The 26,613-nt window shown below is 49.1% G+C and overlaps 1 protein-coding gene across 2 annotated transcripts; it reads right to left on the bottom strand.

Moving 5' to 3' along the window:
• Positions 1 to 172: 172 nt before the first annotated feature.
• pak4 (p21 protein (Cdc42/Rac)-activated kinase 4) lies at positions 173 to 26,410 on the bottom strand. Of its 2 annotated transcripts, none has more exons than XM_084467327.1 (11): positions 26,288 to 26,410; positions 9,550 to 9,777; positions 7,756 to 7,967; positions 6,618 to 6,819; positions 5,991 to 6,227; positions 5,124 to 5,621; positions 4,510 to 4,643; positions 3,992 to 4,118; positions 2,308 to 2,433; positions 1,925 to 2,059; positions 173 to 1,749 (listed from the first exon to the last, which is right to left on the bottom strand). In XM_084467327.1, the coding sequence occupies exons 2-11, from the start codon at positions 9,748 to 9,750 to the stop codon at positions 1,594 to 1,596; spliced, it is 2,028 nt and encodes a 675-aa protein (XP_084323453.1). In that variant the 5' UTR covers positions 9,751 to 9,777; positions 26,288 to 26,410; the 3' UTR covers positions 173 to 1,593. The 2 variants fall into 2 exon arrangements, with proteins under 2 accessions (XP_084323453.1, XP_084323454.1); XM_084467328.1 differs by lacking the exon at positions 26,288 to 26,410 and adding an exon at positions 19,352 to 19,541.
• Between the last annotated feature and the right edge of the window lie 203 nt (positions 26,411 to 26,613).

Here is a 26,613-nt window from a genome sequence, read left to right as displayed (position 1 = left end):
CTGGGAGTGAGCCGCCCCTCACTGGGAGTGAACCGCCCCTCACTGGGAGTGAGCTGCACCTCACTGGGAGTGAGCTGTCCACCCCTCACTGGGAGTGAGCTGTCCACCCCTCACTGGGAGTGAGCTGTCCACCCCTCACTGGGAGTGAGCTGTCCACCCCTCACTGGGAGTGAGCTGCACCTCACTGGGAGTGAGCTGTCCACCCCTCACTGGGAGTGAGCTGTCCACCCCTCACTGGGAGTGAGCTGCACCTCACTGGGAGTGAGCTGTCCACCCCTCACTGGGAGTGAGCTGTCCACCCCTCACTGGGAGTGAGCTGTCCACACCTCACTGGGAGTGAGCTGTCCACACCTCACTGGGAGTGAGCTGTCCACCCCTCACTGGGAGTGAGCTGTCCACCCCTCACTGGGAGTGAGCTGTCCACCCCTCACTGGGAGTGAGCTGTCCACCCCTCACTGGGAGTGAGCTGTCCACACCTCACTGGGAGTGAGCTGTCCACACCTCACTGGGAGTGCAGTTTCTTTCTCAACAGTGCTTCAAAAAAAACATCACATTTAACAGAGGCATAAAACCAGAAGAGAAAAAAATTGATTTGCAATTAAAAAATATATATATATATAGAGATGATAAAAACAGCGTCACAACCCATATATCTCTATGTTCAGCGTACTTACACAAAACCAAAAGGAACCAAACTATCTATTAAAAAATAAAAACACAACTCCAGTGTTTACGTTTTTTTTTTTTACTTTGCTGGACGCTGTTCCAAACCGCGTTTCCATGGATACAGGACCATTCGTATGACTCACTTCCCGGACAAACGCGGTCCTCGTTCAGTAGTTAGTTCTAGTTGTCATGGCGATGGAGTCCTGGTCTCCACGCCTCCGCTCCAGGGTGCCTTGTAGTGATGATAAGAATAGTTTGGAAGTTAAGAAAAATAAAAAAGTTTAAAACAAAAAAAAAAAACGGTGGTGGCTCCGTGAATCTATTTCGGCCGGACAGCTCCGGGGCGCACCCCCCCAGACACAGGTCATGTCCGCGGCGGGACATCACAAAGCAAGTGGAGTTATTTTTTCATCTTCCACGACAGTTCTCCTCGTCGAAAGGAGCGGAAGAGTCCGAGCAGATCCAAGGGGCCCAGCGGCCAGAGAGGCGGGCAGTGTGAGACCAGCAGGGAGTCAACCTCGAGGAATCCAGACCACCGACACGCGGCAGAGAGCCAGGGAGCGTGAGCGGCACCAGGGAGTCAGCCCCGAGAATCCACCGCACCGACAACAGTGTCGGCAACGCATACCGCTCTCAATGACCTAGCCCAGTCTCTCCGCGCACGCGCACACACACACACACACACACACACACACACACACACACACACACACACACACACACACACACACACACACACACACACACACACGCACGCCCTCTAGTGTTCTGTGGTTCCGAATCCCCCCAAAAGTCCCCCTCTGTGCCCAAGACACTCTTCCCAGTACATGATCCTGGCCTCAGATCGGCCGGAGCGTCAGGTCAGGTCATCCGTTGTGGTGTTTGACCTGAGCCCGCTGCCCTCTGGTGGCCGGAGGCCACGGCGTCTCATCTCATGCGGTTCTGCCTCATCAGAGGGACGATGCAGGAGGGCGGGCCCGCCTTGGTGAGGAAGGGGTGCTTGAGAAGCTCATTGGCCGAGCCCCGCTGGGAGGGGTCTCGCACCAGCAGTCTGTCCAGGAAGCCCTTGAGGAGCGGAGAGACCTAGAGGGAAGGAGGAGCGGGACACGAGACGGTGTCATTTCACTGCGGTCATCTTTAAAGCCAATCAACACCTGAGATGGCCGAGGTCATGGCCCCCACATCCAAACATCAAACACATTCAGACTACGAGGTGTCAGATGGACACGGAGAGAGGAGGAGGAGGAGAGTAAGGGACCTTGTGGAGGTTCTTGAGCTTGGGGGGCAGGTTGTCCCGGATCATCTTCATGGCTTTGAGTGGCGGCTCGTTGAAGTAGGGCGGCTCGCCGTCTACCATCTCTATCACCATGACGCCCAGGGACCAGATGTCCACCTGCGGTCAGGACACACACACACAGAGGTAAGGAACAGGACGCACACACCGGTGAGGAACAGGAAGTGAGGTCGGACAGGAAAGGTAGGCAACACAGACAAGCTTCCCCGCCAAAGAAACCTCCCGAGAGAGAGAGAGAGAGAGAGAGAGAGAGAGAGAGAGAGAGAGAGAGAGAGAGAGAGAGAGAGAGAGAGAGAGAGAGAGAGAGAGAGAGAGAGAGAGAGAGAGAGAGAGAGAGAGAGTCCTGCCTCTGGTCCGTAGGGCAGTCTGGAGATGAGTTCTGGTGCCATCCAGTAGGGGGTTCCCACCAGAGACTTCCTCCTCTGGACCTCTTTAGACACCTGGGCACAGAAGCCAAAGTCTGACAGCTTCACCTGCGGGAGAGGCAAGGTAAGGGTGAGTGAATGAGTGAGGGAGTGAGGGGCATCCATCTTGGCCAAACTTCTCGTCAAAGTGTAATTTCAGAAACATGATTTAGTTTAGTTAGTTTGTTGCACTCATCAGTGAACTATCACAGTGCAGGAAACACGGAGCCAGACGAGAAGCCTATGGCAGACGTTGTGTGGTCACATGTGGTGAGCCAACAGCAGCTACAGACGCCTTCCACTGCATGCCAACCTCTCGCATTACGCAAGTCACCTATTCTGCATTTTTCTACATCTGGGGCCGTGTGATTGGGCCACCCACCCTTGTTTCTGAGAATACTGGGTGGACGGCAACTATCATGATGACACCCTGGTGAACTCAATTTTTTGTATTATTTGTTGAGATTCTCTTTCTGTCCTGTGGCAATCTATAACTCAAATGTGCTGATGACAAAAAGGAAAGTCCTGCATCTAACGAAACAAAGGAAACCACACGATTCTCACACTGTGATGCAAATCTTCCTTTCACACCTTAACACACATGTGTGCACATTAACGCACACACACACACATGCACGTGTAGTACTAGCTTGAGTGCTTCCACTTCCTGTTCCGAGCACTGTGTGTGTTCAGACCACAATTCTCCACCACACAGGCAGCAGTCAGTCAGTGCAACACGCAGTGTTGAAGTGTTGAAGTGAATTCTCTAAATACATAAGAATGCAGTCCTACACACCGCGCAAATCCTCCACTACACAAAATACACAAACACTAGAAAAGCATTAACTAGAAATGTATAAACTAGAAGCAGAACCTGCGGCTAGATCTATTCTCAAACGGTGCTTGATCACACCATGAATCTATTGAGAGTTGCAGAGACACATGAAATGATGTCCAACCAGCAGCTGACCAGCTTGTGCGCCTCTTGATCACCAACAGTAAGAACTCTACTAAACGGGTCAGGTCTGAACAGGCCAGGTTCATAATGTGGATCACCGCAGCCTTGAAGATGAAGCACTTAGCGTTGGCGTCTGACTGCACTCAGAATAGGGAACAAAGCACACACATACAGAGTCCATGTACAGCCTGTACTCCACGAGGGAACAGACGGTAGTACCCTTTAGAACACGGGGGGGGGGGTTAAAAAAGTCAATTTCCCATCTGCCTTAAGAAGCAAGCTGCTTTTGTATAGCCTTCTCGATAAAGACGCTATGATCATATAAGGACGTAACATCTTTATAAGACTGATGAAGAATGACCTCTGTCCTTTCAATAATACACCTCTACACATTGGTTTATGGAGCTACAGCTACAGGAACGCCATACTGTTGCTCAGTGGTCAGAACTAGGGGGAACTAGCAGGGGAGAACCCACAGAGAGCCGCTGCTACAGCAGTAGAACCCACAGCCTGCAGCCACACAGAGCCACTGCTACGACCTGAGACAGAGAGACGTGCCTGTGTGGGTGGTTGTGTGTGAGAGATTCTTTGAGATTATTTTAAGATAATGTTGAGTAAGAGACGCGGACGTCCGTCTTGCATGTGTGTGTGTTGGGCGGGTATACGGACCCTGCCGTCGTGGGTGAGCAGGATGGAGTCACTCTTGATGTCCCTGTGGATCACGCCCTGCGCGTGGAGGACGGACAGCGCCTTGAGCACCGACACACACACTGTCGCTATCTGCTCCTCGTTCATCCTGGAGGAGGGGGGGGGGGAAGAGAGAGAGAGAGAGAGAGAGAGAGAGAGAGAGAGAGAGAGAGAGAGAGAGAGAGAGAGAGAGAGAGAGAGAGAGAGAGAGAGAGAGAGAGAGAGAAAAATGTTGATATTTGAGTATCCATGGTGAAATCAAAAGCAGTACTGCCCCCCTGTGGACATTAAACAACTCCAGCTCTCTCACTCAGCTACTTTTCAGTCAGCTGATAAAGTGTGGACGTGTACGCAACCTTAGCACAGAGGCCAACACGTGCACGTTGCTAGTATCTCAAGCACTGAGTGACTAAACAGTTGTGGCTAATTCATCTAAGAAGGAGTTAGAAGAATCCTGGCTTTAAAGTGGCACCATGACAACCAACTCCCTCCACCCTCACCTGGTGTGTGTCACAATGTCCGTCAGCGCCCCGCCCTCCAGGAACTCCATGACGACCCAGAGCTCGTCCCCCACCAGGTAGCTGTTGTACATCTCCACCACGTTCTCGTGGTGGTAGTCCCTCATGATCACCACCTGCAATTAAAGAGAATTATTACCATTACATTCACTAATGTCTATGTTGAAGTCGGACCTCTACCACCAGATAATACCACCAGTCTATACAGAGAGGTGCCATCTCAAAAACTCACGTCAATGTCAAGCCACTATCCATCTAATAGATAACTGAATAAAGAGACCAAATGGTGATAGAGCCTATGGCCCACTGATGAGCGCCCCTGCCTTTGCAGCATTATGAATGCTACGAACTGGGTGCCGTGGCAACACTCCCGCCATGCATTCAAACCCCAAGCGGCACGGTTAGGGATGCGTTGCCCCTCACCCAGCAGTGGTTGGTCCGCCAGAGAGGGGAGGCGGAGCTACCGCGGCAGACTCCCTCCTCAAGTCACCTCGTGGGTCTGACCCCGCGTTCCACTGACTGACCCTAGGTGCCGCCAAAGAGACCTCCGCTACAATACGAACCTCCCAGCATGCATAGCGGGGGGGGGGCCTCACCTCGTTGAAGAGCAGCTCGCGGCGCTGCTGCTTCCGCAGGTCCATCTTCTTCACGGCCACCAGCTTGCCGGTGGTCTTCACCGTGGCGATGCACACGATGCCCGTGGAGCCCTCCCCGATCTTGATGTAGTGGTCCAGGTAGGTCCGCGGGTCTCCCGGGTCCACCACCATCTGCAGGGCCGCGCGGAACTGCTCGTGGGACACCCTCTGGGGCTCCCGCTGGGGGGAGCGGCCCTGGGGCGGGGGGCCGGCGGGGTGGGTGCCCGGCGGGGCCGGGGGTCTGGGCGCCGGGACAGGGGGGTGAGGGGTGTGGGGGTGCTGGGGTGGTGGAGGTTGGGGGTGGTGGTGGTGCTGCTGCTGGCGGGTGGGGTCGGGGCCCAGGCCGGGGTGGGAGGCGTGGTGGTGGGGGAGGCTGATGGGGGGCTGGCTGCCGGCGGAGCCGCGGGTGGAGCCGCTGGAGGGGCCGTTGTGGGGGGAGGAGTCTGGGTGGCGGCCGGGCTGGGGGAGGAGGGTGGGGGGGGGGGGGGGGGGGGAGAGCAAAAAACAAACAAAGATGAGTGAGTGAGAAAGAGAGGGAGCACGATAAAGAAGCAGAGGGAGGAGAGAAAGGGAGAAAGAGAGGTAGAGGAAGATAGAGACGGAGGAAGAGGAAGGTTAAAGGGAATAGATGGAGGTGGAGATAAAGATCAATCCTGGCAAATCCTAAAAAAAAACATTTTGCCTTGATGGATTTTCTGTCCGACTGAAGCGTGCTAGCTACACTTCAAGTGTTTGGTGGAGCAAAGACTCATCGACCGGTTTGCATCTCGGTACGAAGAGGGAGTGAAACCAACTTAAACATTATGGGATGTGCGGTCTCTCCCTCACCTGGCCGGTGGGGCTACGGCCCCCCTCGCTGTCGGTGCGGGGGAAGGTGTTGAAGGGCCGGGCACTGGGCTGCAAGGGCTTCAGCGGCACCTCGCTGGCGGGGAGGACGGGGGCCCGGATGCTGGGCCCGGAGAGGGGCCTCTTGTCCCGGGGGGACTGGGGGCTGCTGTCGCCCCGCCCCGTGTAGCTGGACTTGGGCCTGCGGTCGCTGGGCGGCTCCCTGCGGACCACCGGGTCCTGGACACAAGAGGAACATCATAGGTCAAGAGGTGGACATCGTAGCATCGGCCTACAGCCAACAACCAAATGTAAACACAGAAGCAGCAGCATGGGTGAAGGGGGAGGGGCCTCAATGGCTAGAGCGCCTCCTATGTCCTTGACACCTAGTTGGGGGCGTTCCTTCCCTTGCACTTGCTTTGTTTGTGAAAATGTCACAATAATTGATGATGGTCTAAAAATACCCCATCTGATGAGCCAAAAACATTATGATGAGGGCGGCACCTCGGGTTGCCTCGGTAACGCGCCCTGCTGCTGCTGCTGCTTCCAGCGGAACTTTGCCAGCTTTGTAGCAGAGGAGAGCGAGGTCACGGCGGCCCTCCCCCGCGCTCCTCCTCCGCTCACCCTAACCTGGGGCGCGTTCCGGTGCTCCCGGTCCCTGTGTGGGGGAGGGGGAGGGACCGGTCTGTCCCCGTCTCGGGAGGCCCTGCTGGGCTCCTGGCCGCGGGGCTGCTGCTGCGGCCGGCCCCCTGGTCCGTCCTCTCTGTGCGGGGGACGCACGGCCCGCGGGGGCTGGCGGGGGTCCCCTCCGCCGTGCTGGTCCGGTCTGGGTCTGGTACAGGGCAGAGGGAGGGAGAGGGGAGATTAACACCGCTACATCCACAAGCTAAGCTACGGCCCGATAGCCCAGCTAGCGCTACGAAGCAATGCTGCCGACCAGTGGATAGCATCATCACAGGCCTCCAAACTATATGAGTGGATAGAATTATATGTGCGGTCGAGTGGCTAGAATTTGCTGTCTGGGAATAATGAAGTACATATTACTATAAGTTTTGTTCTACCTTCCCTAAAGTGACACGTTTGGAACTGAACAGCGAATTAAACACTGAGTTCTGAGACGTTCCTCTTTTTAGAGATGACTGGAACAGAGTCGATGCAACTTCCTCGCAATATAACTCGGATGGAAGTCATATATATATATTTTTTTCAAATCAGTTCCAGTTTAGAAAACGTGAAAAGAAGTGAGCCGAGGTCCATGGAGGAACCATGACAACCCTAAAGCCTGCAGCCCTCCCAGGGTGCTTCGGTGCCAGGCCGGCGCCAGCACCCAGGCGCTCAGCCCAGCACTGCTGCTGCTTTCTCTGGAAGCTCAGCAGGACTGGCCTGGTCCGTCCTTAGAGGGCACTCCAGAGGGTGCTGGTCGAGGTGGCCAGCAGAGGGGGCTCATCCCTCTGGACTAGGAGAACAGAGCACCATGAGAGACGTTGAAACACCAAGGGCCTGGCTCCCTGTGTTGCCACTAAAAGGGCCAATGGCGATCATCATGAGGATACGAGGTGTCCTGGCAATCACACCGCCTGGCTCTCGAGCCAACATGGCCACCTCATCATCCCCTGGTCTCTCATTGGATTGCATCATTCCTCACCTCTCCACTGTGACAGCCAGTGTGTGGTCAGCCCCCCACACACACACAAACACTAAAGCCCTTTGAGTGTCTTGAAAAGCACTATATAAATGCAATTGATTTTTCATCATTATTATTATTGACCTGTCTGCGGGCTGGTATGGTCTGTGCTGTGGATCTCCATTCTCCTGCCTTCCTCCTCCTCCACCCACGGAGGAGCTGGAGTCTCTGCGTGGCTGCACCGGAGGGCTGTCCCGCCGCAGGGAGTTGGAGCGGGTCACGGACATGGTGTCGAACTCATCCAGGAGCCACGTCAGAGAGCCGTCCACGCCCAGCTTGCTACCACGCACGATGGTCTGTAGGGAGGCACGGAGGACACACACACACACAGTCAGTATAAACACACACACACACACAGTCAGGATGAACACACAGACACACACACACACAGTCAGGATGAACACACAGACACACACACAGTCAGGATGAACACACACACACACACAGTCAGGATGAACACACACACACACACACAGTCAGGATGAACACACACACACACACACACACACACACACAGTCAGTATGAACACACACACACACAGTCAGGATGAACACACACACACACACACAGTCAGGATGAACACACAGACACACACACACACAGTCAGGATGAACACACACAGTCAGTATGAACACAGACACACAGTCAGTATGAAAGTACACACACATACAGTCAGTACGAACACACACACACACACTTAGTCAGTATGAACACACACACACAGTTAGTCAGTACGAGAACGAACACACACACCTCTCTCTTGGCTTTGTAACAAAGCTAGTAGAACAGCAGGCTATAATGCACCCATACCAGACCCTCAGCGCTCCTAAAACACATCTGCGAGTGTTGGCCCACACGTTACTCCACAGTACCGACTCAGACCGTTCATTTTCATTAGAACCCGAACGTTGACGATACATCTCCATGATGGATGATAAGGATGATGTCATGGCATGCATTTCTCCGAGCTTGTTAGGGGAAAAACATTGTTACCGGGGCAACACCTCTTTGCTACACGAGGTCGTCAAGCCGTGTGAGATGGTGTGGTTATTCTTCTGAAACAATTCAGATACAATGTATCTTGACTGATGTTAGGGGATGTTACACTCCCCTACCGTCTGTGTTGTTTACTGGCAGTAAGGTTTGCTTTGCCTGTAGTCAGGGTGCCTGAAGCTAAAAGGGATCTGGTCTGGACCCAGCTCATCCAGGGTTATGGTTATGGTCAGGACTTCCTGTGGCGTACCAGATATAGACAGAGCAGAGACTCTACCACGTCAACACATCAACGCTGCGTCTGCCATGTCGGACAGTATTTATTATTGGTCAGGAGAGTGTATAAAGAGCAACAGCGAACCACTCACTTAGCCTATTTTGGATGCCATCAGGTGATGCCAAACTGCGATATCAATGATTATAGGAGTCATTGGGTATTTTTGGGGAAACATTTGATTACACACCATGACCTGTGTGTGTGTGTGTGTGTGTGTGTGTGTGTGTGTGTGTGTGTGTGTGTGTGTGTGTGTGTGTGTGTGTGTGTGTGTGTGTGTGTGTGTGTGTGTGTGTGTGTGTGTGTGTGTGTCCGTCCAAGCAGGGCATTATTTTGAATGCTTATTATTGGATCCCTGCCTGGTTCATGTTTCTATGATTGATCAGCATCACAGAGGGTGTGGGTTCCCAAGTACACCAATAATGTCCAAACACAAAACCAACTGGGTGGTTCTAATATTTGGGGCCAGCGCTAATAAAACATTTTCCTAACGTGAGTGAATCCTGCCACGCAAACACAAAGCGACGGTGAAACGTGGACCCTTTGACCGTTTAGTATTCAGTAGCGCACGCTGGAAACACAAGGCAGCGGCGCCACTGTGACCTCTGACCTTGCGCGGCTCCACGGTGGTGATGACTGTGACGTCGATGAAGGGCTTGGGCCGCTTGGCCGTGTCCTCGATCAGCGACTGCCATTGCCGCGGCAACCCCACAAACTTCTGCTCCTGCTCGTCGAAGTCGGTGTGCACGCGGTGCTCGAAGTTAGACGGAGCCGAGATCTGGATACGAGACTTCTTCTTCTTGGTGAACATGATGGCTGCCAGAGACCAGCATCAGCCCTGGAGAGAGAGAGAGAGAGAGACACACAAATGTTTAGTATATGCTACACATGAACCTCCTAACGTGGCGCAATTTGATTGGTTCGCTATCTCGGGATATTGCGCAATATCCCATGATTGAGATCTTAAACTCGGGATATTGTTTTTCGTCATGCTAATAAAAACAAATAAACCGCTTATAAAAACAAATTAATCCTGGCAAAAAGTGTTATCTTTCTTTATTTTCGGAGTGTTCACGTGTAGTATATACTAAAACAATTATTCACCTCAGGCTCTGTGAATAGTGTCCGTGAAGCACTATTCACTTAGCCTTCAGCGAATAATGCCAATAAGGTTTGTTTAAATGGAATTCAGCGAGAAATGGATAATGGACTATACAGCGTGTCAAAAGTAACATGGAATCAGGAGGCGAACCCCGCCTGAATCGCATTGTTTTTGTATGAGAGGAAATGAGGCGAGTGAAACACTGGGGAGACAGCGCGGGACTGCAGTGAGCCCTAATTGACAAACGACTGATGTGAAGAAGAACAAACAGTGCAAGAAATCCAGTGCGTGTTCACATGTGTGTGTGGGAGAGATAGAGAGGGAGATGTAGATAGAGAGGGAGACGGTGCCATTCGTTTCAGTCCGTTGAGCATTGGGCGACCTAGTGCCATTATACCAGCTGTGACCTTTCACTGGAGGGCAACAAGGAACACAGAAACAAAAGGAATCAGCACTAGACCTCCACTGATGCTGACGGGACCACTGCCCTAACCTTTCCTAATTGGGAGGTTTTTTCAAGATCACTTGAAAAGGTTCAGTTCCAGATGGAGCTGTGGGAGTGTGACTGGGAACCAGTGATAACAGCGTCTTCTGCTGGGACCCCCGTGTTATAGTCAATGCTTAGGTTACTTGGATGCTTGACTCCAAGCCTCTCATCAGGCAACAAGCAAAAAAAAAAACTTTCTTTGACTAAAAATGTGTATAAATGACTCAATGAGATGTCAACGGTGATAACAGTATAATGCCAATGTGGTAGGACTATAGGTCGCATTGTTTCTACACATGACAATAACACATTAGACTAGATATTTCCTATGATTCAGTGTGACACAGAAACACCATTATTTACCAGCCCTGACGGAGACTTCGCCAGTAGCAGAATACAAGTGGTTTTGACTGGCTCCTCTCTCTACAGCCCTGATACTTAGGCAATGTGTACAGGCCTAATCCTCCAAGTCAACAGTGGTTTGGAGCTAATTGGAAGCTGGTTGGGGACGTTCTTCCAGGCGCCCAGGGGGTCAAGCAGCAGGTGTGGTGCCCGTGGAGGTGCTATTGGATCGGGCCTAGCACCACTGGAGCAGCATGGAGGAATCCCCTCCCTCCAGCACCACACAGCTTCCTCTAGTGTACTGGACCCTCTTCTAGTCTAGTGTGCTGCATTTAGCTGAACTGAGAGAACAGAGTTGTTAAAGACACAAGCTGGAGGAATGAGGTGAATTACAGAAAGTGATGGCAGAGTGTTGGAAGGTACTCTGTCTGCACTTTCCTATTTAGTCGGGTGCAGCTACACCAAGGATCTTCAACAAACATGTTTCATTTCAATTACTTGTGGTATTTGTTGTGAATTACTATTCCCAATGTCTACACTCATTGGCATTTGTGGTGGCGTGTTCCTACACTTCAAGATTCACTTCATCAAGATTCAGTTGAAAACAACACAACCAACAAAAAAGAATGTTATACGACCTATGCTAATCATAAAACCAAAATTGTTCCCCATTACCCCATATTTGGCTGCATTAGTTGACAGCCCTAAACACCAAACACGACCTTACATAAACCAGAGCAATACACCACAACATCTGAGCTACAATCAATTTCCCTCAGTAATGCTTGTGTCTTAGTGGCTGGCAAAGAGTTTAAACCACTCTGCATATAATTCATAAAATGTTTCAGTTATGAGAGGTCAGAGGGGTGGGGGAGAGGGGGAGAGAGGGGGTGTGGGGGGAGGGGAGAACAGGGTGGTGCTGGCCTGTTTTCTAGTCCCAGATCAGATATGGGTGTGTTATTAAACACTCACAGTCAGAGCTTTCAGAGAGCAACAGAACTCTCCATGTGGAGGCCCAGAATAACAAGGCTCCACCGAGATGGCCGCTCTCCGGCTCCACCAAACAACGCGCTCAGGCGTGGAACTTAACCCAGATGAAATCAAACGCATGTGCCCACAAAATCTGAACAAATCACATCATCAGATTATGGGCTATAACACACATTTACATACAATATATAGATGGTCACACAGTACACTATTAGAATATAGTAATAGTAATTAGAGAAGAGTAACAGAATAAAGGTATCAACTTATATTCACACATCATGTTGTAAATGTATACAAATACAAAAACTGTATTTTTCTCATATTTATAAATAGCCTATGCCTATGTATTGCTATATCCAACTTTAAAACATTCACTAAAAGTCAAGCCCCCACTACAACGCGCTACATTCCCACCGTGTATGTCCGGGTACAACCACACATTCCCACCGTCGGGTGAAGCTCTGGAACTGAAAACATATTTGGTGTTGACTAATCAGAGCTACCAGATGTGTCCGTGTGGAGTCTCAGTAACGTCTTCACAGAGCACTGAGATAAATCACACACAGTGCACCCCCCCCCCCCCCCCCCTCCCTACGCCCAGCCCTGCTATTGGCTCCACGGGAGCGGCCGGCTATCTCTCCCCGTTCGGCCTGGGCGCCGCACTGCCTCGCTGAAGACGCAGGGAGGTTATTACGCACGCTAAATCAGTCAGGAGGTCCAGGGATAATGAGAAGAAGACTTCACCGTGGAGCGTGAACCTGAGGCTTACCGCATGCTCCCGGCTTTCACTGGTATATCGGAGAGGCCGCGGGTGGGAAAGGGTTGTGTAGGTGCGACGCAGACCCAACAAACCATATCCAATATCCAAACCAATCCATAGCTTGTAGGGGAGAGGAGCTGGCCCGGAGCGGAGGCCAGCGACACACACCTGACCCCAGAGCTTCTCTGGTCTACAGAGGTTCTAAAACCGCTTTTCTTTTGGTGTGTTCATCAAAAGAATAGTAGCAACACCAATGTTAGCCAAGCTAGCTGCAGAGCGCTACAGCTCATGTCTGTTTCCTTGGCTCTGCTGTGTTTGTATATGTTCAGACAGGCAGGGGAATGGACGCCGTCCAGGAGGGGATCCCTGAGAGCTGTAGTAGTGCTCCAAGGGTCATCGCTCAATAAATTGGGCGTCAGGCCAGGTTTATCATGTCAAAAGAAACAAGTATTAATCCTTGTTTTTGTGCCATCATGTCATTGTTATTAAAAGGGGGATTACAAGCATTTTTAATCAACACAACTGCTACAGAGCCTGGCCTTAAGAGTACAACATGTGTTCTGCTGCTGACCCTGGCGGAAACACAGAGTGACAGGCAGACAGAGAGCAGAACAGGTGAGTCACACACACACACACACACACGAAGGCAACAGGTGAACTCTCCAGGCAGGGGCATGACAGTGGGTGATTTACATTCAAAACAGGTGTAAAGACACACCCCCTGATCCCAGGAAGCCTCAGGCCACAGCCAGGAAACATCACTCTCCCTAATAGGAAGTGCACTGAAGGAGACTCCCAGAGGAGGGGGAGGGGAGGGCGGGGTTGGGGGTGGCAACAGGTGTGGGTGAGTGAGAGAGCGAGCGTGCACATGTCATATCCAATATCCAATAATCCGGATTCCATAATATATATATATATATACATAAGTGATATTAAATTAACAGATGGAAGATGGATACATCAATAGCCTTAAAACATGAATTCAAACATTAATCATAAATCATACATTAACGGATAAACCGAAAGCAATAAGGCAGCCTGAATGTCCTGTATGCTGAACCTCGTGCACCAGGTGGTGGTTTAAAGCACCACTGGGACACACAACGGGATTACCGCCGTATATTGCTCTGCCCGAGCCATTTCCTATTGTTTGGAGAGCTCAATGCGCTGGTCCCCCGCTCCGACATGAGCCGGCGTATGACGGGGCTCGACGGGGCCCGACGGGGCCCTGGAGCCCCAGCCCTGAGCTGGGGAGAGCTCCACCTAAACAGAGTCAGATGGGAACTCACTGGGGACCCTTCCGTTTGTCTTCATACCCCCCTCCCCTCGCTTCTCGCTATGAATTTTCCTATGTGTTTTCCAGAAGTGCCCTGTGTTTTAAAGCAGCACAGATTCAACACACGGGAGCCCGGAGACACGGTCGGCTGTGTGTCAGACGATTTAATATAAAGAGCATATTATCTTTAGCGTTGTGGACACACGTTCACCATTGATTCAGCAGCAGAGTGCCGCCGGCTCATGTCCATCGGCGATGCCGTATTAGTGCACTAATGTGTTTCTATCCGTTGCCGATTCATTCTGGCTCTGGGTAATCTCAGAGGGCATATTAAAGTATGCAAGCCTGGAAGAAAATTACAATGCCACTCCCATGTTCAACTGTGTACACACACACCCTCCCTTTATTTGTCTCTCTCCCACTCCCTCCCCCATCTCCCCCACTCTCCACTCCCTCCCCCATCTCCCCTATCTATCCCTCTGATGTTCCTCCACCATCCCATCCCCATTATCTCTCAATGTCTCTCTCACTCTGATGTCTCTTCCATCCCATCCCCATTATCTCCCAATGTCTCTCTCCCTCTGATGTCTCTTCCATCCCATCCCCATTATCTCCCAATGTCTCTCTCCCATCCCTCCCCATTATCTCTCAATGTCTCTCTCACTCTGATGTCTCTTCCATCCCATCCCCATTATCTCCCAATGTCTCTCTCCCTCTGATGTCTCTTCCATCCCATCCCCATTATCTCCCAATGTCTCTCTCCCATCCCTCCCTATTATCTCTCAATGTCTCTCTCCCATCCCATCCCCATTATCTCTTGATGTCTCTCTCCCATTCCATCCCATCCCCATTATCTCTCAATGTCTCTCTCCCTCTGATGTCTCTCTCCCATCCCATCCCCATTATCTCTCGATGTCTCTCTCCCATCCCATCCCCATTATCCCATGATGTCTCTCTCCCTCTGATGACTGCGTCCCCAGTCTCACCCTCATCATGCTCCCTGGCTCTCTCCGTCTGGCTGCTCGCTCCGTCTGGTTACTCTCTCTCCACCCCTCTCCATTATCTCCCACTCCCCCCTCATCATGCTCCCTGTCTCCCTCTCTGATGACTCTCTCCATTATCTCTCTCTGCCCTCACCCTGGCCGTGTGTCCCTACATTCCTCCTGGGGAGAGGGAGTATGGCTGGCTGAGCAGACAGAAAGCCCGGCCTGTCAGAGGGAGGCAGGAGGGGGCAGCCTGGTGGCTTCTGGGATGTGACTCAAGTCCCCGGGAAGAGCATGGGTGGTCCCCCGTCAGAGAGAGACGCTCAGTCCCCACAACGCGAGGAGGTGGTGTCACAGAGGTGTGGTCGGGGGCCAGGAAATGAACTTTTGCCAGTGCACCCACTTCTCCCCTCCTGGCTAGTGGCCGTTTAAGACTTAATGAACCGTCCTTACCAGCCAACAAACCTCTCCCCGTAGGCTGAGGGAAGACATCGCAAACTGTGAGACACACGCCTAGTACTTTGAAACATCCCTCTCGCTGACTAGTCAGGCTTCCAAAGATTGAACGATTTTAAAAGATTAGGGGGGAAGGGCCATAGCAAATACTTGGGTTTAGTTTGAGAACAGAGAATACAAGCATGGAAATGAAAACGCCTGATGTGGTAACAAACATCCCGATTGGCATTAAACCTCAATGGAGAACATCCAAAAGTATTTTAGTCCAATGAATAAAACATGAACGGACTTTCTTTAGCAGCAGCATCATCATTTGGTTTGCCTAAAGGAAAACAAACAGAGTGTGCCTTAACTATTCTGTAGCATTAGCATGAACCATGGGACAGATGTGTGCTATGGATAAAGAAGTTGGACAATAGGAGATAACTTTTTTTCTGCATTAACCATGGTTTTCAGATGCACATGGGTTTATTTTTATAGCATGTGAACCTCATAGTCTAAAGTCTGTTCCACAACAATGAAAAAGTAGAGAAAAATGTGAAAGGAGAAGTAATCAAGGATAAAAAAAAGTTATAAATAAATCAAAAATCCAATAAGTACAACATAACAGCTTCAAAGAACACTGATCCGACGAGAAGGAAGCTGACTTAACATATGTTGCTGTTCTCTGCCCAGCATGTGGCTTACAAATCATCAGTGAACATGTTAAGATGTGAGGTACATGCACGGCCTCTCCTCGCTCGCGTGTTAAGCTCGGATCTGACGCCTGCAGAACTTGAACGACCCAAATCAGAGCCTGTGGGCCACGTTTAAGCCTCCAGGGAATCCTCTCCTTCCCCCTAAGGAGCTGGGCTGAATACGGGCTACAATACCTACTGTACCAAATTTGTTAAAGGCAGAGATCTCCCGGATCAGATATAGGTGGCGGAATCCATCCTGAAACACTAAACACACTCCAACCTTTACTGTGTAACCTTTAACTGTAGTGGTCACTTTAGTTTATAGTTGTATTAAAATAATCATTGTAGATCAGTAGATAATGATTATTGTAGATAATCATTAGATCATTTCTAATAAAGGCTGAATCCCACGTGATGCTAAAGTGAAAAGGTTATTCAATGCAGGTTTAATAAATCAGCTAAATATTATGGAGATTAGGCAAGTAAAGCTCTGCTCTTTATTAAAAACATTTAACTTCCCTAGTATGTGGTGATAAAGTGACAGGGGAATTAACACCTTCAATGCAAAGTACCAGCTTAACATAACTCCCCACAGCACTAATGAATTTCTGTCTGTTGAACCAGCCAAGCGTACCACACATAGCTCACTAAGGAAAAGCATTTCTGCTGTCAGATAAAAGGGAAGGAACAAGAGAAACTAAAACGACCCGATATGGACCAGGCAATCGGTTTAAGATCTTCCCTTAATCACAATGACCAGGGTGGATATATGCAAAGGGTATTTCTATATTGTGTAATAGCGTAAAAGAGCAAAAAGTGTAAAAGAATGCCCATATCAAACAGCTGTTTCAGTATACACGGTAGGGAAAGGTACTTTACAGCCAAGGCAGCAGTTTTCACAGTGTTCCCGACTACGACTCTAAACAAAAGGGCCGAGTGTTTGAGACGGGCTGCTTAGCAAGGGCTTTGGGTCCACTGCAGAAATTCTGGCTCATTCAAGTTCAACAAACACCAGGGAGGGAGGGGCTTATCATCATGTGAAAGCCCTGCCAGGGCCTTGCTTGCATTATCATCTCTTGCTGCATCGTGTATGGGAGAGTTCAAGTTCAGAGGCCTAGCTGACAAAAACAAAATGTTAATGTTGACTTAGTGTAATGTAATGTTAATGTTGACTTAGTGTAATGTAATGTCAATGATCACGATGGTGACATAACAGTATGAGCAACTCTTATTAACCTTATAGCATTAAATGGATTCTTTAGCATTGATCAAAGGCTGTAATTGGCCAGTTTAGTAAAACCGGAATGTGATTCATCCTATGGGATATTGTCTTCTTTTCAAATCATTATCTGCTCAGGGAGTTCTGCACATGTGGTTTGGGAAGGATACAATAAATACACCAATTAGACAGCTCATCTGGCCTGTGTAATCCTTCCTTTTATCTCCGGTCATCTGGCCAAGACCTACAGGTCAAAGTTCACGGGCCAGCAAGGAGAAAGGTCACCGCTTTATTTATGCACTGCAGTGATAGTATTGCAGACAACTGTCACAACTAGTAACCACTGACTGTCTAAATAGAACAGGCGGTACACTTTCTCTAAGGACCGTTTAAGTTATTTATGTCTTCAATGTGTCATGTTGAGAAAAATAAAGTACAATAAAGTTCTTACATTACATTTCTTAATGTTTTCTCCTTGTGCCATTTTAAGTTCACATTTGCACATGTATGACCCAATAGCTAAAAAATGTGTTTTTAACTGATGAGATGTTGAGGTAGTTGGCTGCCAATCAGGTTTGGTACTTTTCATCTGGAAGTTTAGCACTGAGCAGTAATGCAGAAAACATCAACACACAGCCAATTATATTTCTCCATGGGGCGAAATGATGGGTTGGATTTCAGCCAAAACAAAGTAACAAAAGACAAGGCCTGATCCAACCGACTGGGCCAAGCCTTTCCCCTCCATCTTAATAAGAGCTCTTGTCATGAAAAGTCAACTGATTGTCAGCCATTGGCAAATGGGGAGGGGGAAACAAGAAAGAAAGAAAAATAATAACCACACAAAAGTAGCTTGCCCTTTTCCTGATGTGATGTCCTATAAGGAAATAACTCACTATGGAGGTCATGTGACACTTCAACATGTTATTCTCAATGTTATCTGGACACACCATCGCAGGGGTGATAATTATTGGCAGTGAGTCACACACACACACACACACACACACACACACACACACACACACACACACACACACACACACACACACACACACACACACACACACACACACACACACACACACACACACACACACACGCGCGTTCTCGGCCAACTTCCAGTGTCCTTGACGGTCAGGACAACTGTGTGACTACATGAGCGAGTTCCCAACAGCTCATCCTGTTGTACAATTGATATCGTGAGTGGGCAGGGTTACATCTGTCAGCCATTACAGAGAATTAAGGGAGGTAAGATAGGGACCGTCGCTCCTACGCGTAGCACAAGCCCCGGGTTCCCATGCCTCAAAGAGCAGTCAAAGTCTACATCCACACAATAGATCAATCTCAGGCCATGGGATCCCCCGCCTCACACGTATAAGCTCATGCGACCAACAAGAACAACACCATTGTTCCCGCAAAGGGAACCAACACGGGTTCCACAGCACAGCCCATTGTAAAACAAAAACCCCAAACGCAAATGGGACATTATAATTAGAAAAGCATGCCTCTTACACCATGAGAGTCAGTCAGCAGTTGTAAACAAAGTTATAGCACGCACTTCAAAGCGATCGTCCCGTAGTGTACACGTTGGCGAACAATAACCATTTGTATCAGGCGAAAAGTAGCCTATACCTCACCACTAAGACCATTTAAGCGAAGTGACCAAGTGGGGTGGTTGGTTAATCTATATGGACGCCAGGCCCTCGACATATGTCCGCGACACATGTCCGTGGTGTGTTGCAGAGCCACCGCAGCTGTTACCGTTGTCCACGTCTCAACAGGTTTGAGTGGCAAGGCAGGCAGCGGGGAATCGAACAGGGGGACACCCTGTTCGAAACGGATATTCCCCCGTTCTGGTGCACACACGGGGCTCATTATTCGAACCCATAAACAATCACCTTATTATGCGTTTTGTCTGGCAGTTAATCCTGGCTGTGCGAGTTTCTTTTCAGAACAAAGATGTAGTTGTAGCCACTGCTTGATTCGTCCTAAATTGGGAGAACGGATGAGATCGACAGTATACACGCGTTGGGAATGTCACCGTCCAATTCCGGTTACTGGCAAACTACGCTCTAAAGTCCTAGGGGGGAAACTGATCACGAGCATTATCAGATACTTACGTTAATCACTTCCTTGTTTACCCAAACAAACGAAACAATCCACCTGATGCCATCATGTCGCGAGCGGTCACGGGAGAGCAACCACCGTCCACCGACTGGGGCACGGCTCCAGCGCGAGCCCGCTCAGCCACAGAGAGAGAGGGGCAGCCACAAAGTAGACAGCTCAACAAAAGTTATTTCCTGGATTAATAAACCGAGTGTAACGAGTGCCTTGCAGAAGTCATCAAGCGTCCTGTCGCACGCGACATATTTTAGCCTTTAACCTGCCAGCATTGAACAAGGCAAAAATAAAAGAGTTCTCCGATATGAAGTGTGTCGCATTCCTATGGTTTCAGCAACGGCGGCCCAGTATCATGACGTCACCGGGAAAGGAGCGAAGGAGAGAAAAGGGTGTCACGCGGCACGCCCCTGAACTTTACTTGAGTGCGTGTTTGTTTGTGTGTATGTGTACATCCCATGTTACAGCTGCATGCAGACAGCCAGACACATGCGTAGATGGAGTGGGGACCGGCCGACCACCTGTCCCTTTTCCCCGCACCCCTCCATGTCAACGGTCCCATTTTTTTCAAGGTGTCAACATTTACTCACTCTTATCTTATATTTTGTTCTGTTACGGGCTTGCCATTGCTCTTATAAACAAGACAAATTCTTGTTGAACTATAAATTAAATCAACCGGCATCGAGTACAATACCGTCACAACATGACCCCACCTTCACCTGAGGGAGCAGCTAGGTCCTGTGAAACGTAGTGTACACCACGACAGCAGGTTTAGTGCACGTTTCTACATTGACTTATTTTGACCTAAAATAGCATCTATGCTACAGTTTTATTATGGTAGTGTGCTGTGATCACTATTGGGATATGGCTTGCAATATTTCAGCCAGTGCTGCTGTAAATCCTTTTTTGAATAATTCTTCCCTGTGGCCCCTTGTTAAACTTAACGGCCATCAATGACCCTGATGTCCCATAGGCCTATTGCATGTTATCAAGAGACTGAGCCAATTCTATTTCAGAATTAATCTACCAAAACATGACACAAAAGCCACAGGACCACCCCTCCCCTCCCCTCCTGGTAGCAGCAGTGACACACCAGAGTTCAAGCTAATGCTATTAATAACCCTCTGATTAGGACAGACCATTGTGAAATTCCACATGCGCTTGCTAATATCCCTGCTGACACTAGACGATGGCACAAGAGGTCATTGAGGGGACTGACCAAGATGGGAAGGCCAAACAAAAGAGAAGAAAATCACAACAACCGAACCTATCTCATAAAACAGTCAAGTAGAAAATCAGAACAATGTCTACAGATAAGACCTGCTGTAAAATGTAAAGCAGTGCAGATAAGGTGATGGGCTTCTTGAATGAGAAGGACAGGAAGTACGAATGAATGGATGACTGCTTCACAACCTTTTTTGGGGCTGAGGTGGTACACCCACTTCCCCACCACCAAAATACCAAATAATTTTTCATCTTTGCCGAAGCTAGTGACCAACATGTTGGTTTCCATGATAACGCGCAAATTACATTTTGCAGGTTTACAGACATCACTAGACTCTAGGATGCAGGATATGAAATAATCCCACACAATTCACTGGAACATAAGGGACATTTTGTGGAGGAACAATACAGTACCTTGAGTGCGTAGGTCTACAGTCCAAAAGCACCAGAGGTCAAGCAGCAGGCATAAGAGCTTTATCGGAATGTGGACATTATACAGGCTACAGTGTTCCACACCTAATCAAATATCAGCTTTGATTATCCCCTTATCAGCAGTCAACAAATCAACCCAACACCAAGATTCACACTCAGAAGCATTTAAGCCAGCCAGCAAATCCAGCTGTTTGTTTACGTTTGTTTTGTATTATTACGACAATACATTTGTTTATAAACGTGTGTGAGCTTTGTAATAGACAACAGATTAGCTTGTTTTGATCTGTGGTGTATTTAACTGTTTATCTTACTGACAGAGCTCTGCAGCTGCGTTACGTAGCCTAGTGTTGACATTCCTCTCAAGGGCCAGAACGCAGAAGGAACAGGTCCACTGGACACATCAAAGAGCGCACCCACTGACCAATCCCGAGGCCCGGTTCAAACAATGCCTGCAGAGCCGCAGCCAATCAGGGTCCACTTCCAGGAGTAGGTTATGGAATGTTGAAAGGTCACTGATAAATGAGGCTCTGAGAGCACACAGTTGCAGAAAACAATGTGTTGCTTTCTAAAATACATAGGGGCACTAGGATCCCTTCCTTTATGAAACTGTGTCAACTGCCGGAATGCATAACAGGATATAACAGAAAGAATCAAAGGAGATGTTACAGCACTATGTGGTCGGACCTGTTGGGTTCTAACATGTCTAGGTTAACGTTGAAGCGTCTCATCACGTGTTCTTGTTCTAGGGCAGTGATGGGGAGGTTTTTTATTACCAGGCCAGAGTGTGAGCAAATATGTAGGAGGATCGTCTATGGGTAAAAGGACTAGCTGGGATACAGTTGTCCAACTCCTCTTTTGCGAGAAGTGTCTGGAATGATTCGGTTGCCCTGGTAACTCACGTCAAGTTAAACGTGTTCCTAAGAACACATTTAAAGTAAATTGCAGTCTACTCCATTTTCTCCCCGTTATTAAAACAATACCGTCATTTAGAAATAAATACTCCATGTAATGCTCATACTCAAATAGTCGTACCAACTAAAAGATAAGTAGCATAAAGTGGGTATGGGTCATAAAATGTCCCGTTTGAAAGCAGCACAATAATAATATCCCTGCTGACACACACACTAAACACTGACCAGCACGCAAACACCACTGCACAAACACTTAGGTAGGGCCACGTCACACCGCAGAACAGCAGACAGACACAGGAGCCATGATGGAGGAACTGTTTTGGTTGACTAACTGCTGCATGCACAGAGGGAAACCACTCATTACAGGGTGACTCTGCGTCACAGACCCCAGGAGGCCAGCCATCCCTGCCCGCAGGTCATCAGACAGAGAGTCACTGCCTGCACAACAACTCCAACTGGTTGGGGTGAGAGAGCGGCCCCTTTTTTCGACAGAAAACCCCCATTCCCATCTAAATGAAAAAAACATCCCCACCCGGGTACAAACACCACATTCCCGCCAGCACCTGGGTCACGCACTGTGACCGGCGCTGCTGTGTGATGTGTGGCTAATGTTAGAGGCATGCTGCATTTTTGTAGTAGCACGCTTCATTCAAGACAAAAATTAACTCACAAAAACACTGTGCTCATTTCCCCCGGCTACCGCTGATACACGGTTTAAAGCCGATGGGAGTGCTCAGCTTTTAGTCCTGAATGAGGTCTAAATCAGGTCCTTGACCCATTCACTGCCAAACTTTGCCTCCTGTCACCCAGAACGTTCCAGCGCTGGGCCAATGAAGAATGTAAACAATACAACACACAGGCCTTCTACATGCTTCTCCTCGCTGAAAAAAGGCACCACCACACACATCAGCAAAGGTGAACCCAGGCCAGCTCCTGTAGTGAGGGCTGTGTGTGTTTGTGGGTGAAATGACAGTGTGCATACATGTGTGGGTTAGAGGGAGATTCATTGAAGAGGGATTGTGGGACTGTTTGCCTGGAAGATGAGACCATGTATTTATTCTGGGGGGGGGGGTTTCGGTGTGCATGCATGCATTCTTTCCCAGGATGTACAGGTCCTGGCTTGATAGTGCCACTTTGATTGAACTAATTGGCCACATCCACACAAGAACTCCAGATCACCTATGTTTCCATACACACTGCATGGTTACCGACAACACCGGTGCTGCAGCCACACTGGCAGTGATCAATAATCGAGACACAATCAAGGGGAGATCTACATCTTTAGATGCCAGATATAAATTGTCTCCAAGGAAACGGCATAGACACAAATAATGCAATGCCATCAATTAATTTGATGGTAAAAGCCTTTCTAACAGTACCTCTGATCAATGATACTACTATGTCTCCATCCTTATGTTAAAGAAGAGGTCATAAAGACACTGATGCAATACCCATTCACCCATACTCCCCCCACGTTTAATGAAGCTGATCCAACTGCTCTACCCGTACCTGTAGAGAATAACGACTTGCCTTTCGCTTTCTGAGTAAATAGAAAGAAAATCCTGTCATCGACTTTCCCAAATCCTGCACCGAAGGAATATGGGCGGAGCCCAGAGGTTTAAACTGATCCCCAAGTGAGGTGGAGCACAGCAAGAAAAGCTCTACATAGCACATTTTGCTGACATTCTTCTGAACAAGTATAATAATAAAACTGCCATCAGTATTATAGCGAGGTGTCCATAACATTTTGTCGATGACTCCAGCCCTTCTACATCTTTCAAACAATTCATGGCATCCACCTCAGTGAAATAGCCCAGAAATAAGATGACCAACGAAGATTTCGGATTGGATAAATCTCTGATTAAATTATATCTGGGATATCAGACCGATGACCTATGGCAGAAAACGCTAGAACTGAGTGCTAGCCTTTAGCTGCCAAACAGGTGTGAGACACAAGCTATTGTACACACATGGCATTGATAACAGACCGGCCCCAGATCCATTTATTTGTATTTGGCAAAGCAAACTGACCTGGATTCAACACAATGCAGGCCTCGGTGCGCATTGTTGCACCTTAAGAGGGTTAGGGTAAGGGCTCGCTGTGGGCATGGAGCTGAACTTTGTCTTCAGCGGCCGCCGAGCTCCTGTTCTCATGCACCTTGTTGATACTCGCTTGGCTGCCGTGTTCATTCCTGAATGGACCTTTGTTACTTCTGCTGGTAAGACAATAAGCACGGCCTGTTCCTCTCATTCCAGGGCAGTTATTTTAACCCGGGGTAGTTCTGTCCTCCAGAGCTTTTGGTTTGGTTGGGACCCTGCCTCCTACTTGCAACTTCACACCCCACCCTTATCTTATAAAATGATCTGCATCTCGCTCTATTTATCCTAGTGTAGTGGTGTGCATGTGTGTGTGCGTGTGTGTCATGCACGTCCATGCATATAACCATGAGGTGCAAAAATCAATGACAGAAAGCACAAGATGTCAAGGGTACCACTGACCTCCCCTATTTCATGGACTCCCTCTCTCTGTCTCCCAGTATGGTGTTAATGGGACATAAGCACGTCTGAAACTGTGTGTGTGTGTGTGTGTGTGTGTGTGTGTGTGTGTGTGTGTGTGTGTGTGTGTGTGTGTGTGTGTGTGTGTGTGTGTGTGTGTGTGTGTGTGTGTGTGTGTGTGTGTGTGTGTGTGTGTGTGTGGTGGTGTGTGTGTTCTGTGCCTGGCAGCCCGGCTCTCGGCTGGAGGCCTGGCTTAGCTCGGCAGTGCTCTCACGCTCTCTGCAAACGCTCAATAAACACACAGGCTTACCTGTCCATCAGAGGGATGAAGGCCTTCTGCTTTGATCTCTCACCCCCCTCACCAATCATACTGTGCAGACTCTCTCACCCACATTCCATTCCCCCGTTCTGACTTTGCCATATTCTCCTATGAAACCAGATCTTGGGAGGAAAATGTACCTCCCACCACTGTTCTGTGGTTTGAAACTGGGCCTTGCTGTTTCTATTAAGTAATTTTGCCTTTTTTTTTTTTTTTTTTTACATACATACATGTCATTAAGGTAAGGCTCCTTGGCTCAAGGATGACTACAGGTAGACTGCAGTGCAGACACTGGGGATCGAACTTGGGACATATTGCCGGGGCCCCAACTACTGGGCTTTGCTGCCCACCCCAATTGCACATACACACAAACAAATCAACATCCTGAAACATGACAATATGGGCTTGTGAAGAACCGGGAAGGTTAAATTCAGGGGCTATCAATAGAATGTGACAATATGTCTACAGAAGAGGTTTGGACACCATGTTGGCTGCCAACAAGGTGATGCTTGGACATTGAATACAGCCACAGCCATGATGTCACTCCCTGACATCTGCTTCAGACTATAAGAACCTTTGATGTCATGTCACCAGGGGCTGTGAGCTTCACTACACCACTAGTCTACACCATGGCCATCTGAGTAATTTGGTCAGAATAAGAAATGAGCATCCATATTACTGCAGTGTGTGTGTGTGTGTGTGTGTGTGTGTGTGTGTGTGTGTGTGTGTGTGTGTGTGTGTGTGTCCCCATCCAAAGTCTGGCATTCAAGGAATGTCTGGGGTGCAGACACTATATCCTTGCTGACTGGTAGCCGCCGTCCGGTGTCACACACACACTATCGGGTGCACACAAACACACCGTGTGCAGTAAATTAGGAGACTTTTGAGACTACATCAACTGATAGAAACCGATAGAGAATACACAGACAATAGAACAGTTCAAATGCTGTTAATGATACTTTAACGTTAATGGCATTGCAACACCAACACAACAAATGCCATGGGATTTAAACATGCTGCGCTATGAATGGGTGTCAAAGAACGAAGGGATAACGTTACATAGTAGATCTGATCTGTGTGATAATCTACACAGACTTCAGATTCCAATTGTTCCTGTAGCAAACCGCTTACCCCACCTTCTGAACTAGCGCAGACAAAGACACTGTTTTTGTTGGTAGTCAAATCTTTTTGGCAAAACGACAAAAGAAAGGCGCTACCAGAACCGGCTTGGCTGTCGGATTTCCCGTTAAGCCGTCTGGCTGGCTAAGAGGGTTTAGGAGGGACAGGGGCAAGCACTACGGCTGGTAGATCAGCGAGCTTTACTGCCGTCTTCCGAAAGACCACCTCGATACGACGGGCCATGAGCCAAACGGAGGGTACAGATCCGGCTGTGTTGAACGCCCGCACAAAGCACTAGGAGCCCGGCAGTGGATATTAGCCGTAGTTAGCCACTGAGGCTAAACTCACATACGAGAGTTTCGCTTCCAACGCGCCACAAGTAGAGCACAACAATCACACGCCGGGTGGATGAACGAATAACAAGATCAGGTACTCACTCCAAAAAGTCCTCCGTAAACGCTTGTGGTATCGCTGGTTTGAGTGAATGTCCACCGTCGGTCCTTTGAAAATATCCCAACTTTAGGCAAACTGTTAAACACAAGCCGAAGTCTCACTTTCCCGTCGCCATGTTGAACTGGGAAACGCTACATCCGGGGACCCGTACTCGAGCACCATGGCAACCGAGGCGGCTACAGGCTGCACTGATTGGCTGGTTGACCTGTGTGAACCTATGCATCCATGGATGCATAGGTCTCTCTCGCTCGCTCTCTCTCTCTCTCTCTCTCTCTCTCGCTCGCTCTCTCTCTCTCTCTCTCTCTCTCTC

The sequence above is a fragment of the Micromesistius poutassou genome (genome assembly GCF_964030765.1).
Source record: "Micromesistius poutassou genome assembly, chromosome: 4".
NCBI classification, from domain to species: domain Eukaryota; kingdom Metazoa; phylum Chordata; class Actinopteri; order Gadiformes; family Gadidae; genus Micromesistius; species Micromesistius poutassou.
Note: the sequence above shows the minus strand (reverse complement) of the source record. Positions and strands in the feature narration are given on the sequence as shown.

What these genes read in the sequence shown, in the direction of transcription:
- pak4 (XM_084467327.1), bottom strand. Translation starts at nt 9,750, where the DNA reads ATGTTCACCAAGAAGAAGAAGTCTCGTATCCAGATCTCGGCTCCGTCT. An exon ending in CCATACCAGCCCGCAGACAG is followed by an intron (nt 6,820 to 7,755) that starts GTCAATAATAAT and finishes GCCCTGTACCAG; the next exon opens with ACCCAGACCGGACCAGCACG. An exon ending in AGCACCGGAACGCGCCCCAG is followed by an intron (nt 6,228 to 6,617) that starts GTTAGGGTGAGC and finishes TCTTGTGTCCAG; the next exon opens with GACCCGGTGGTCCGCAGGGA.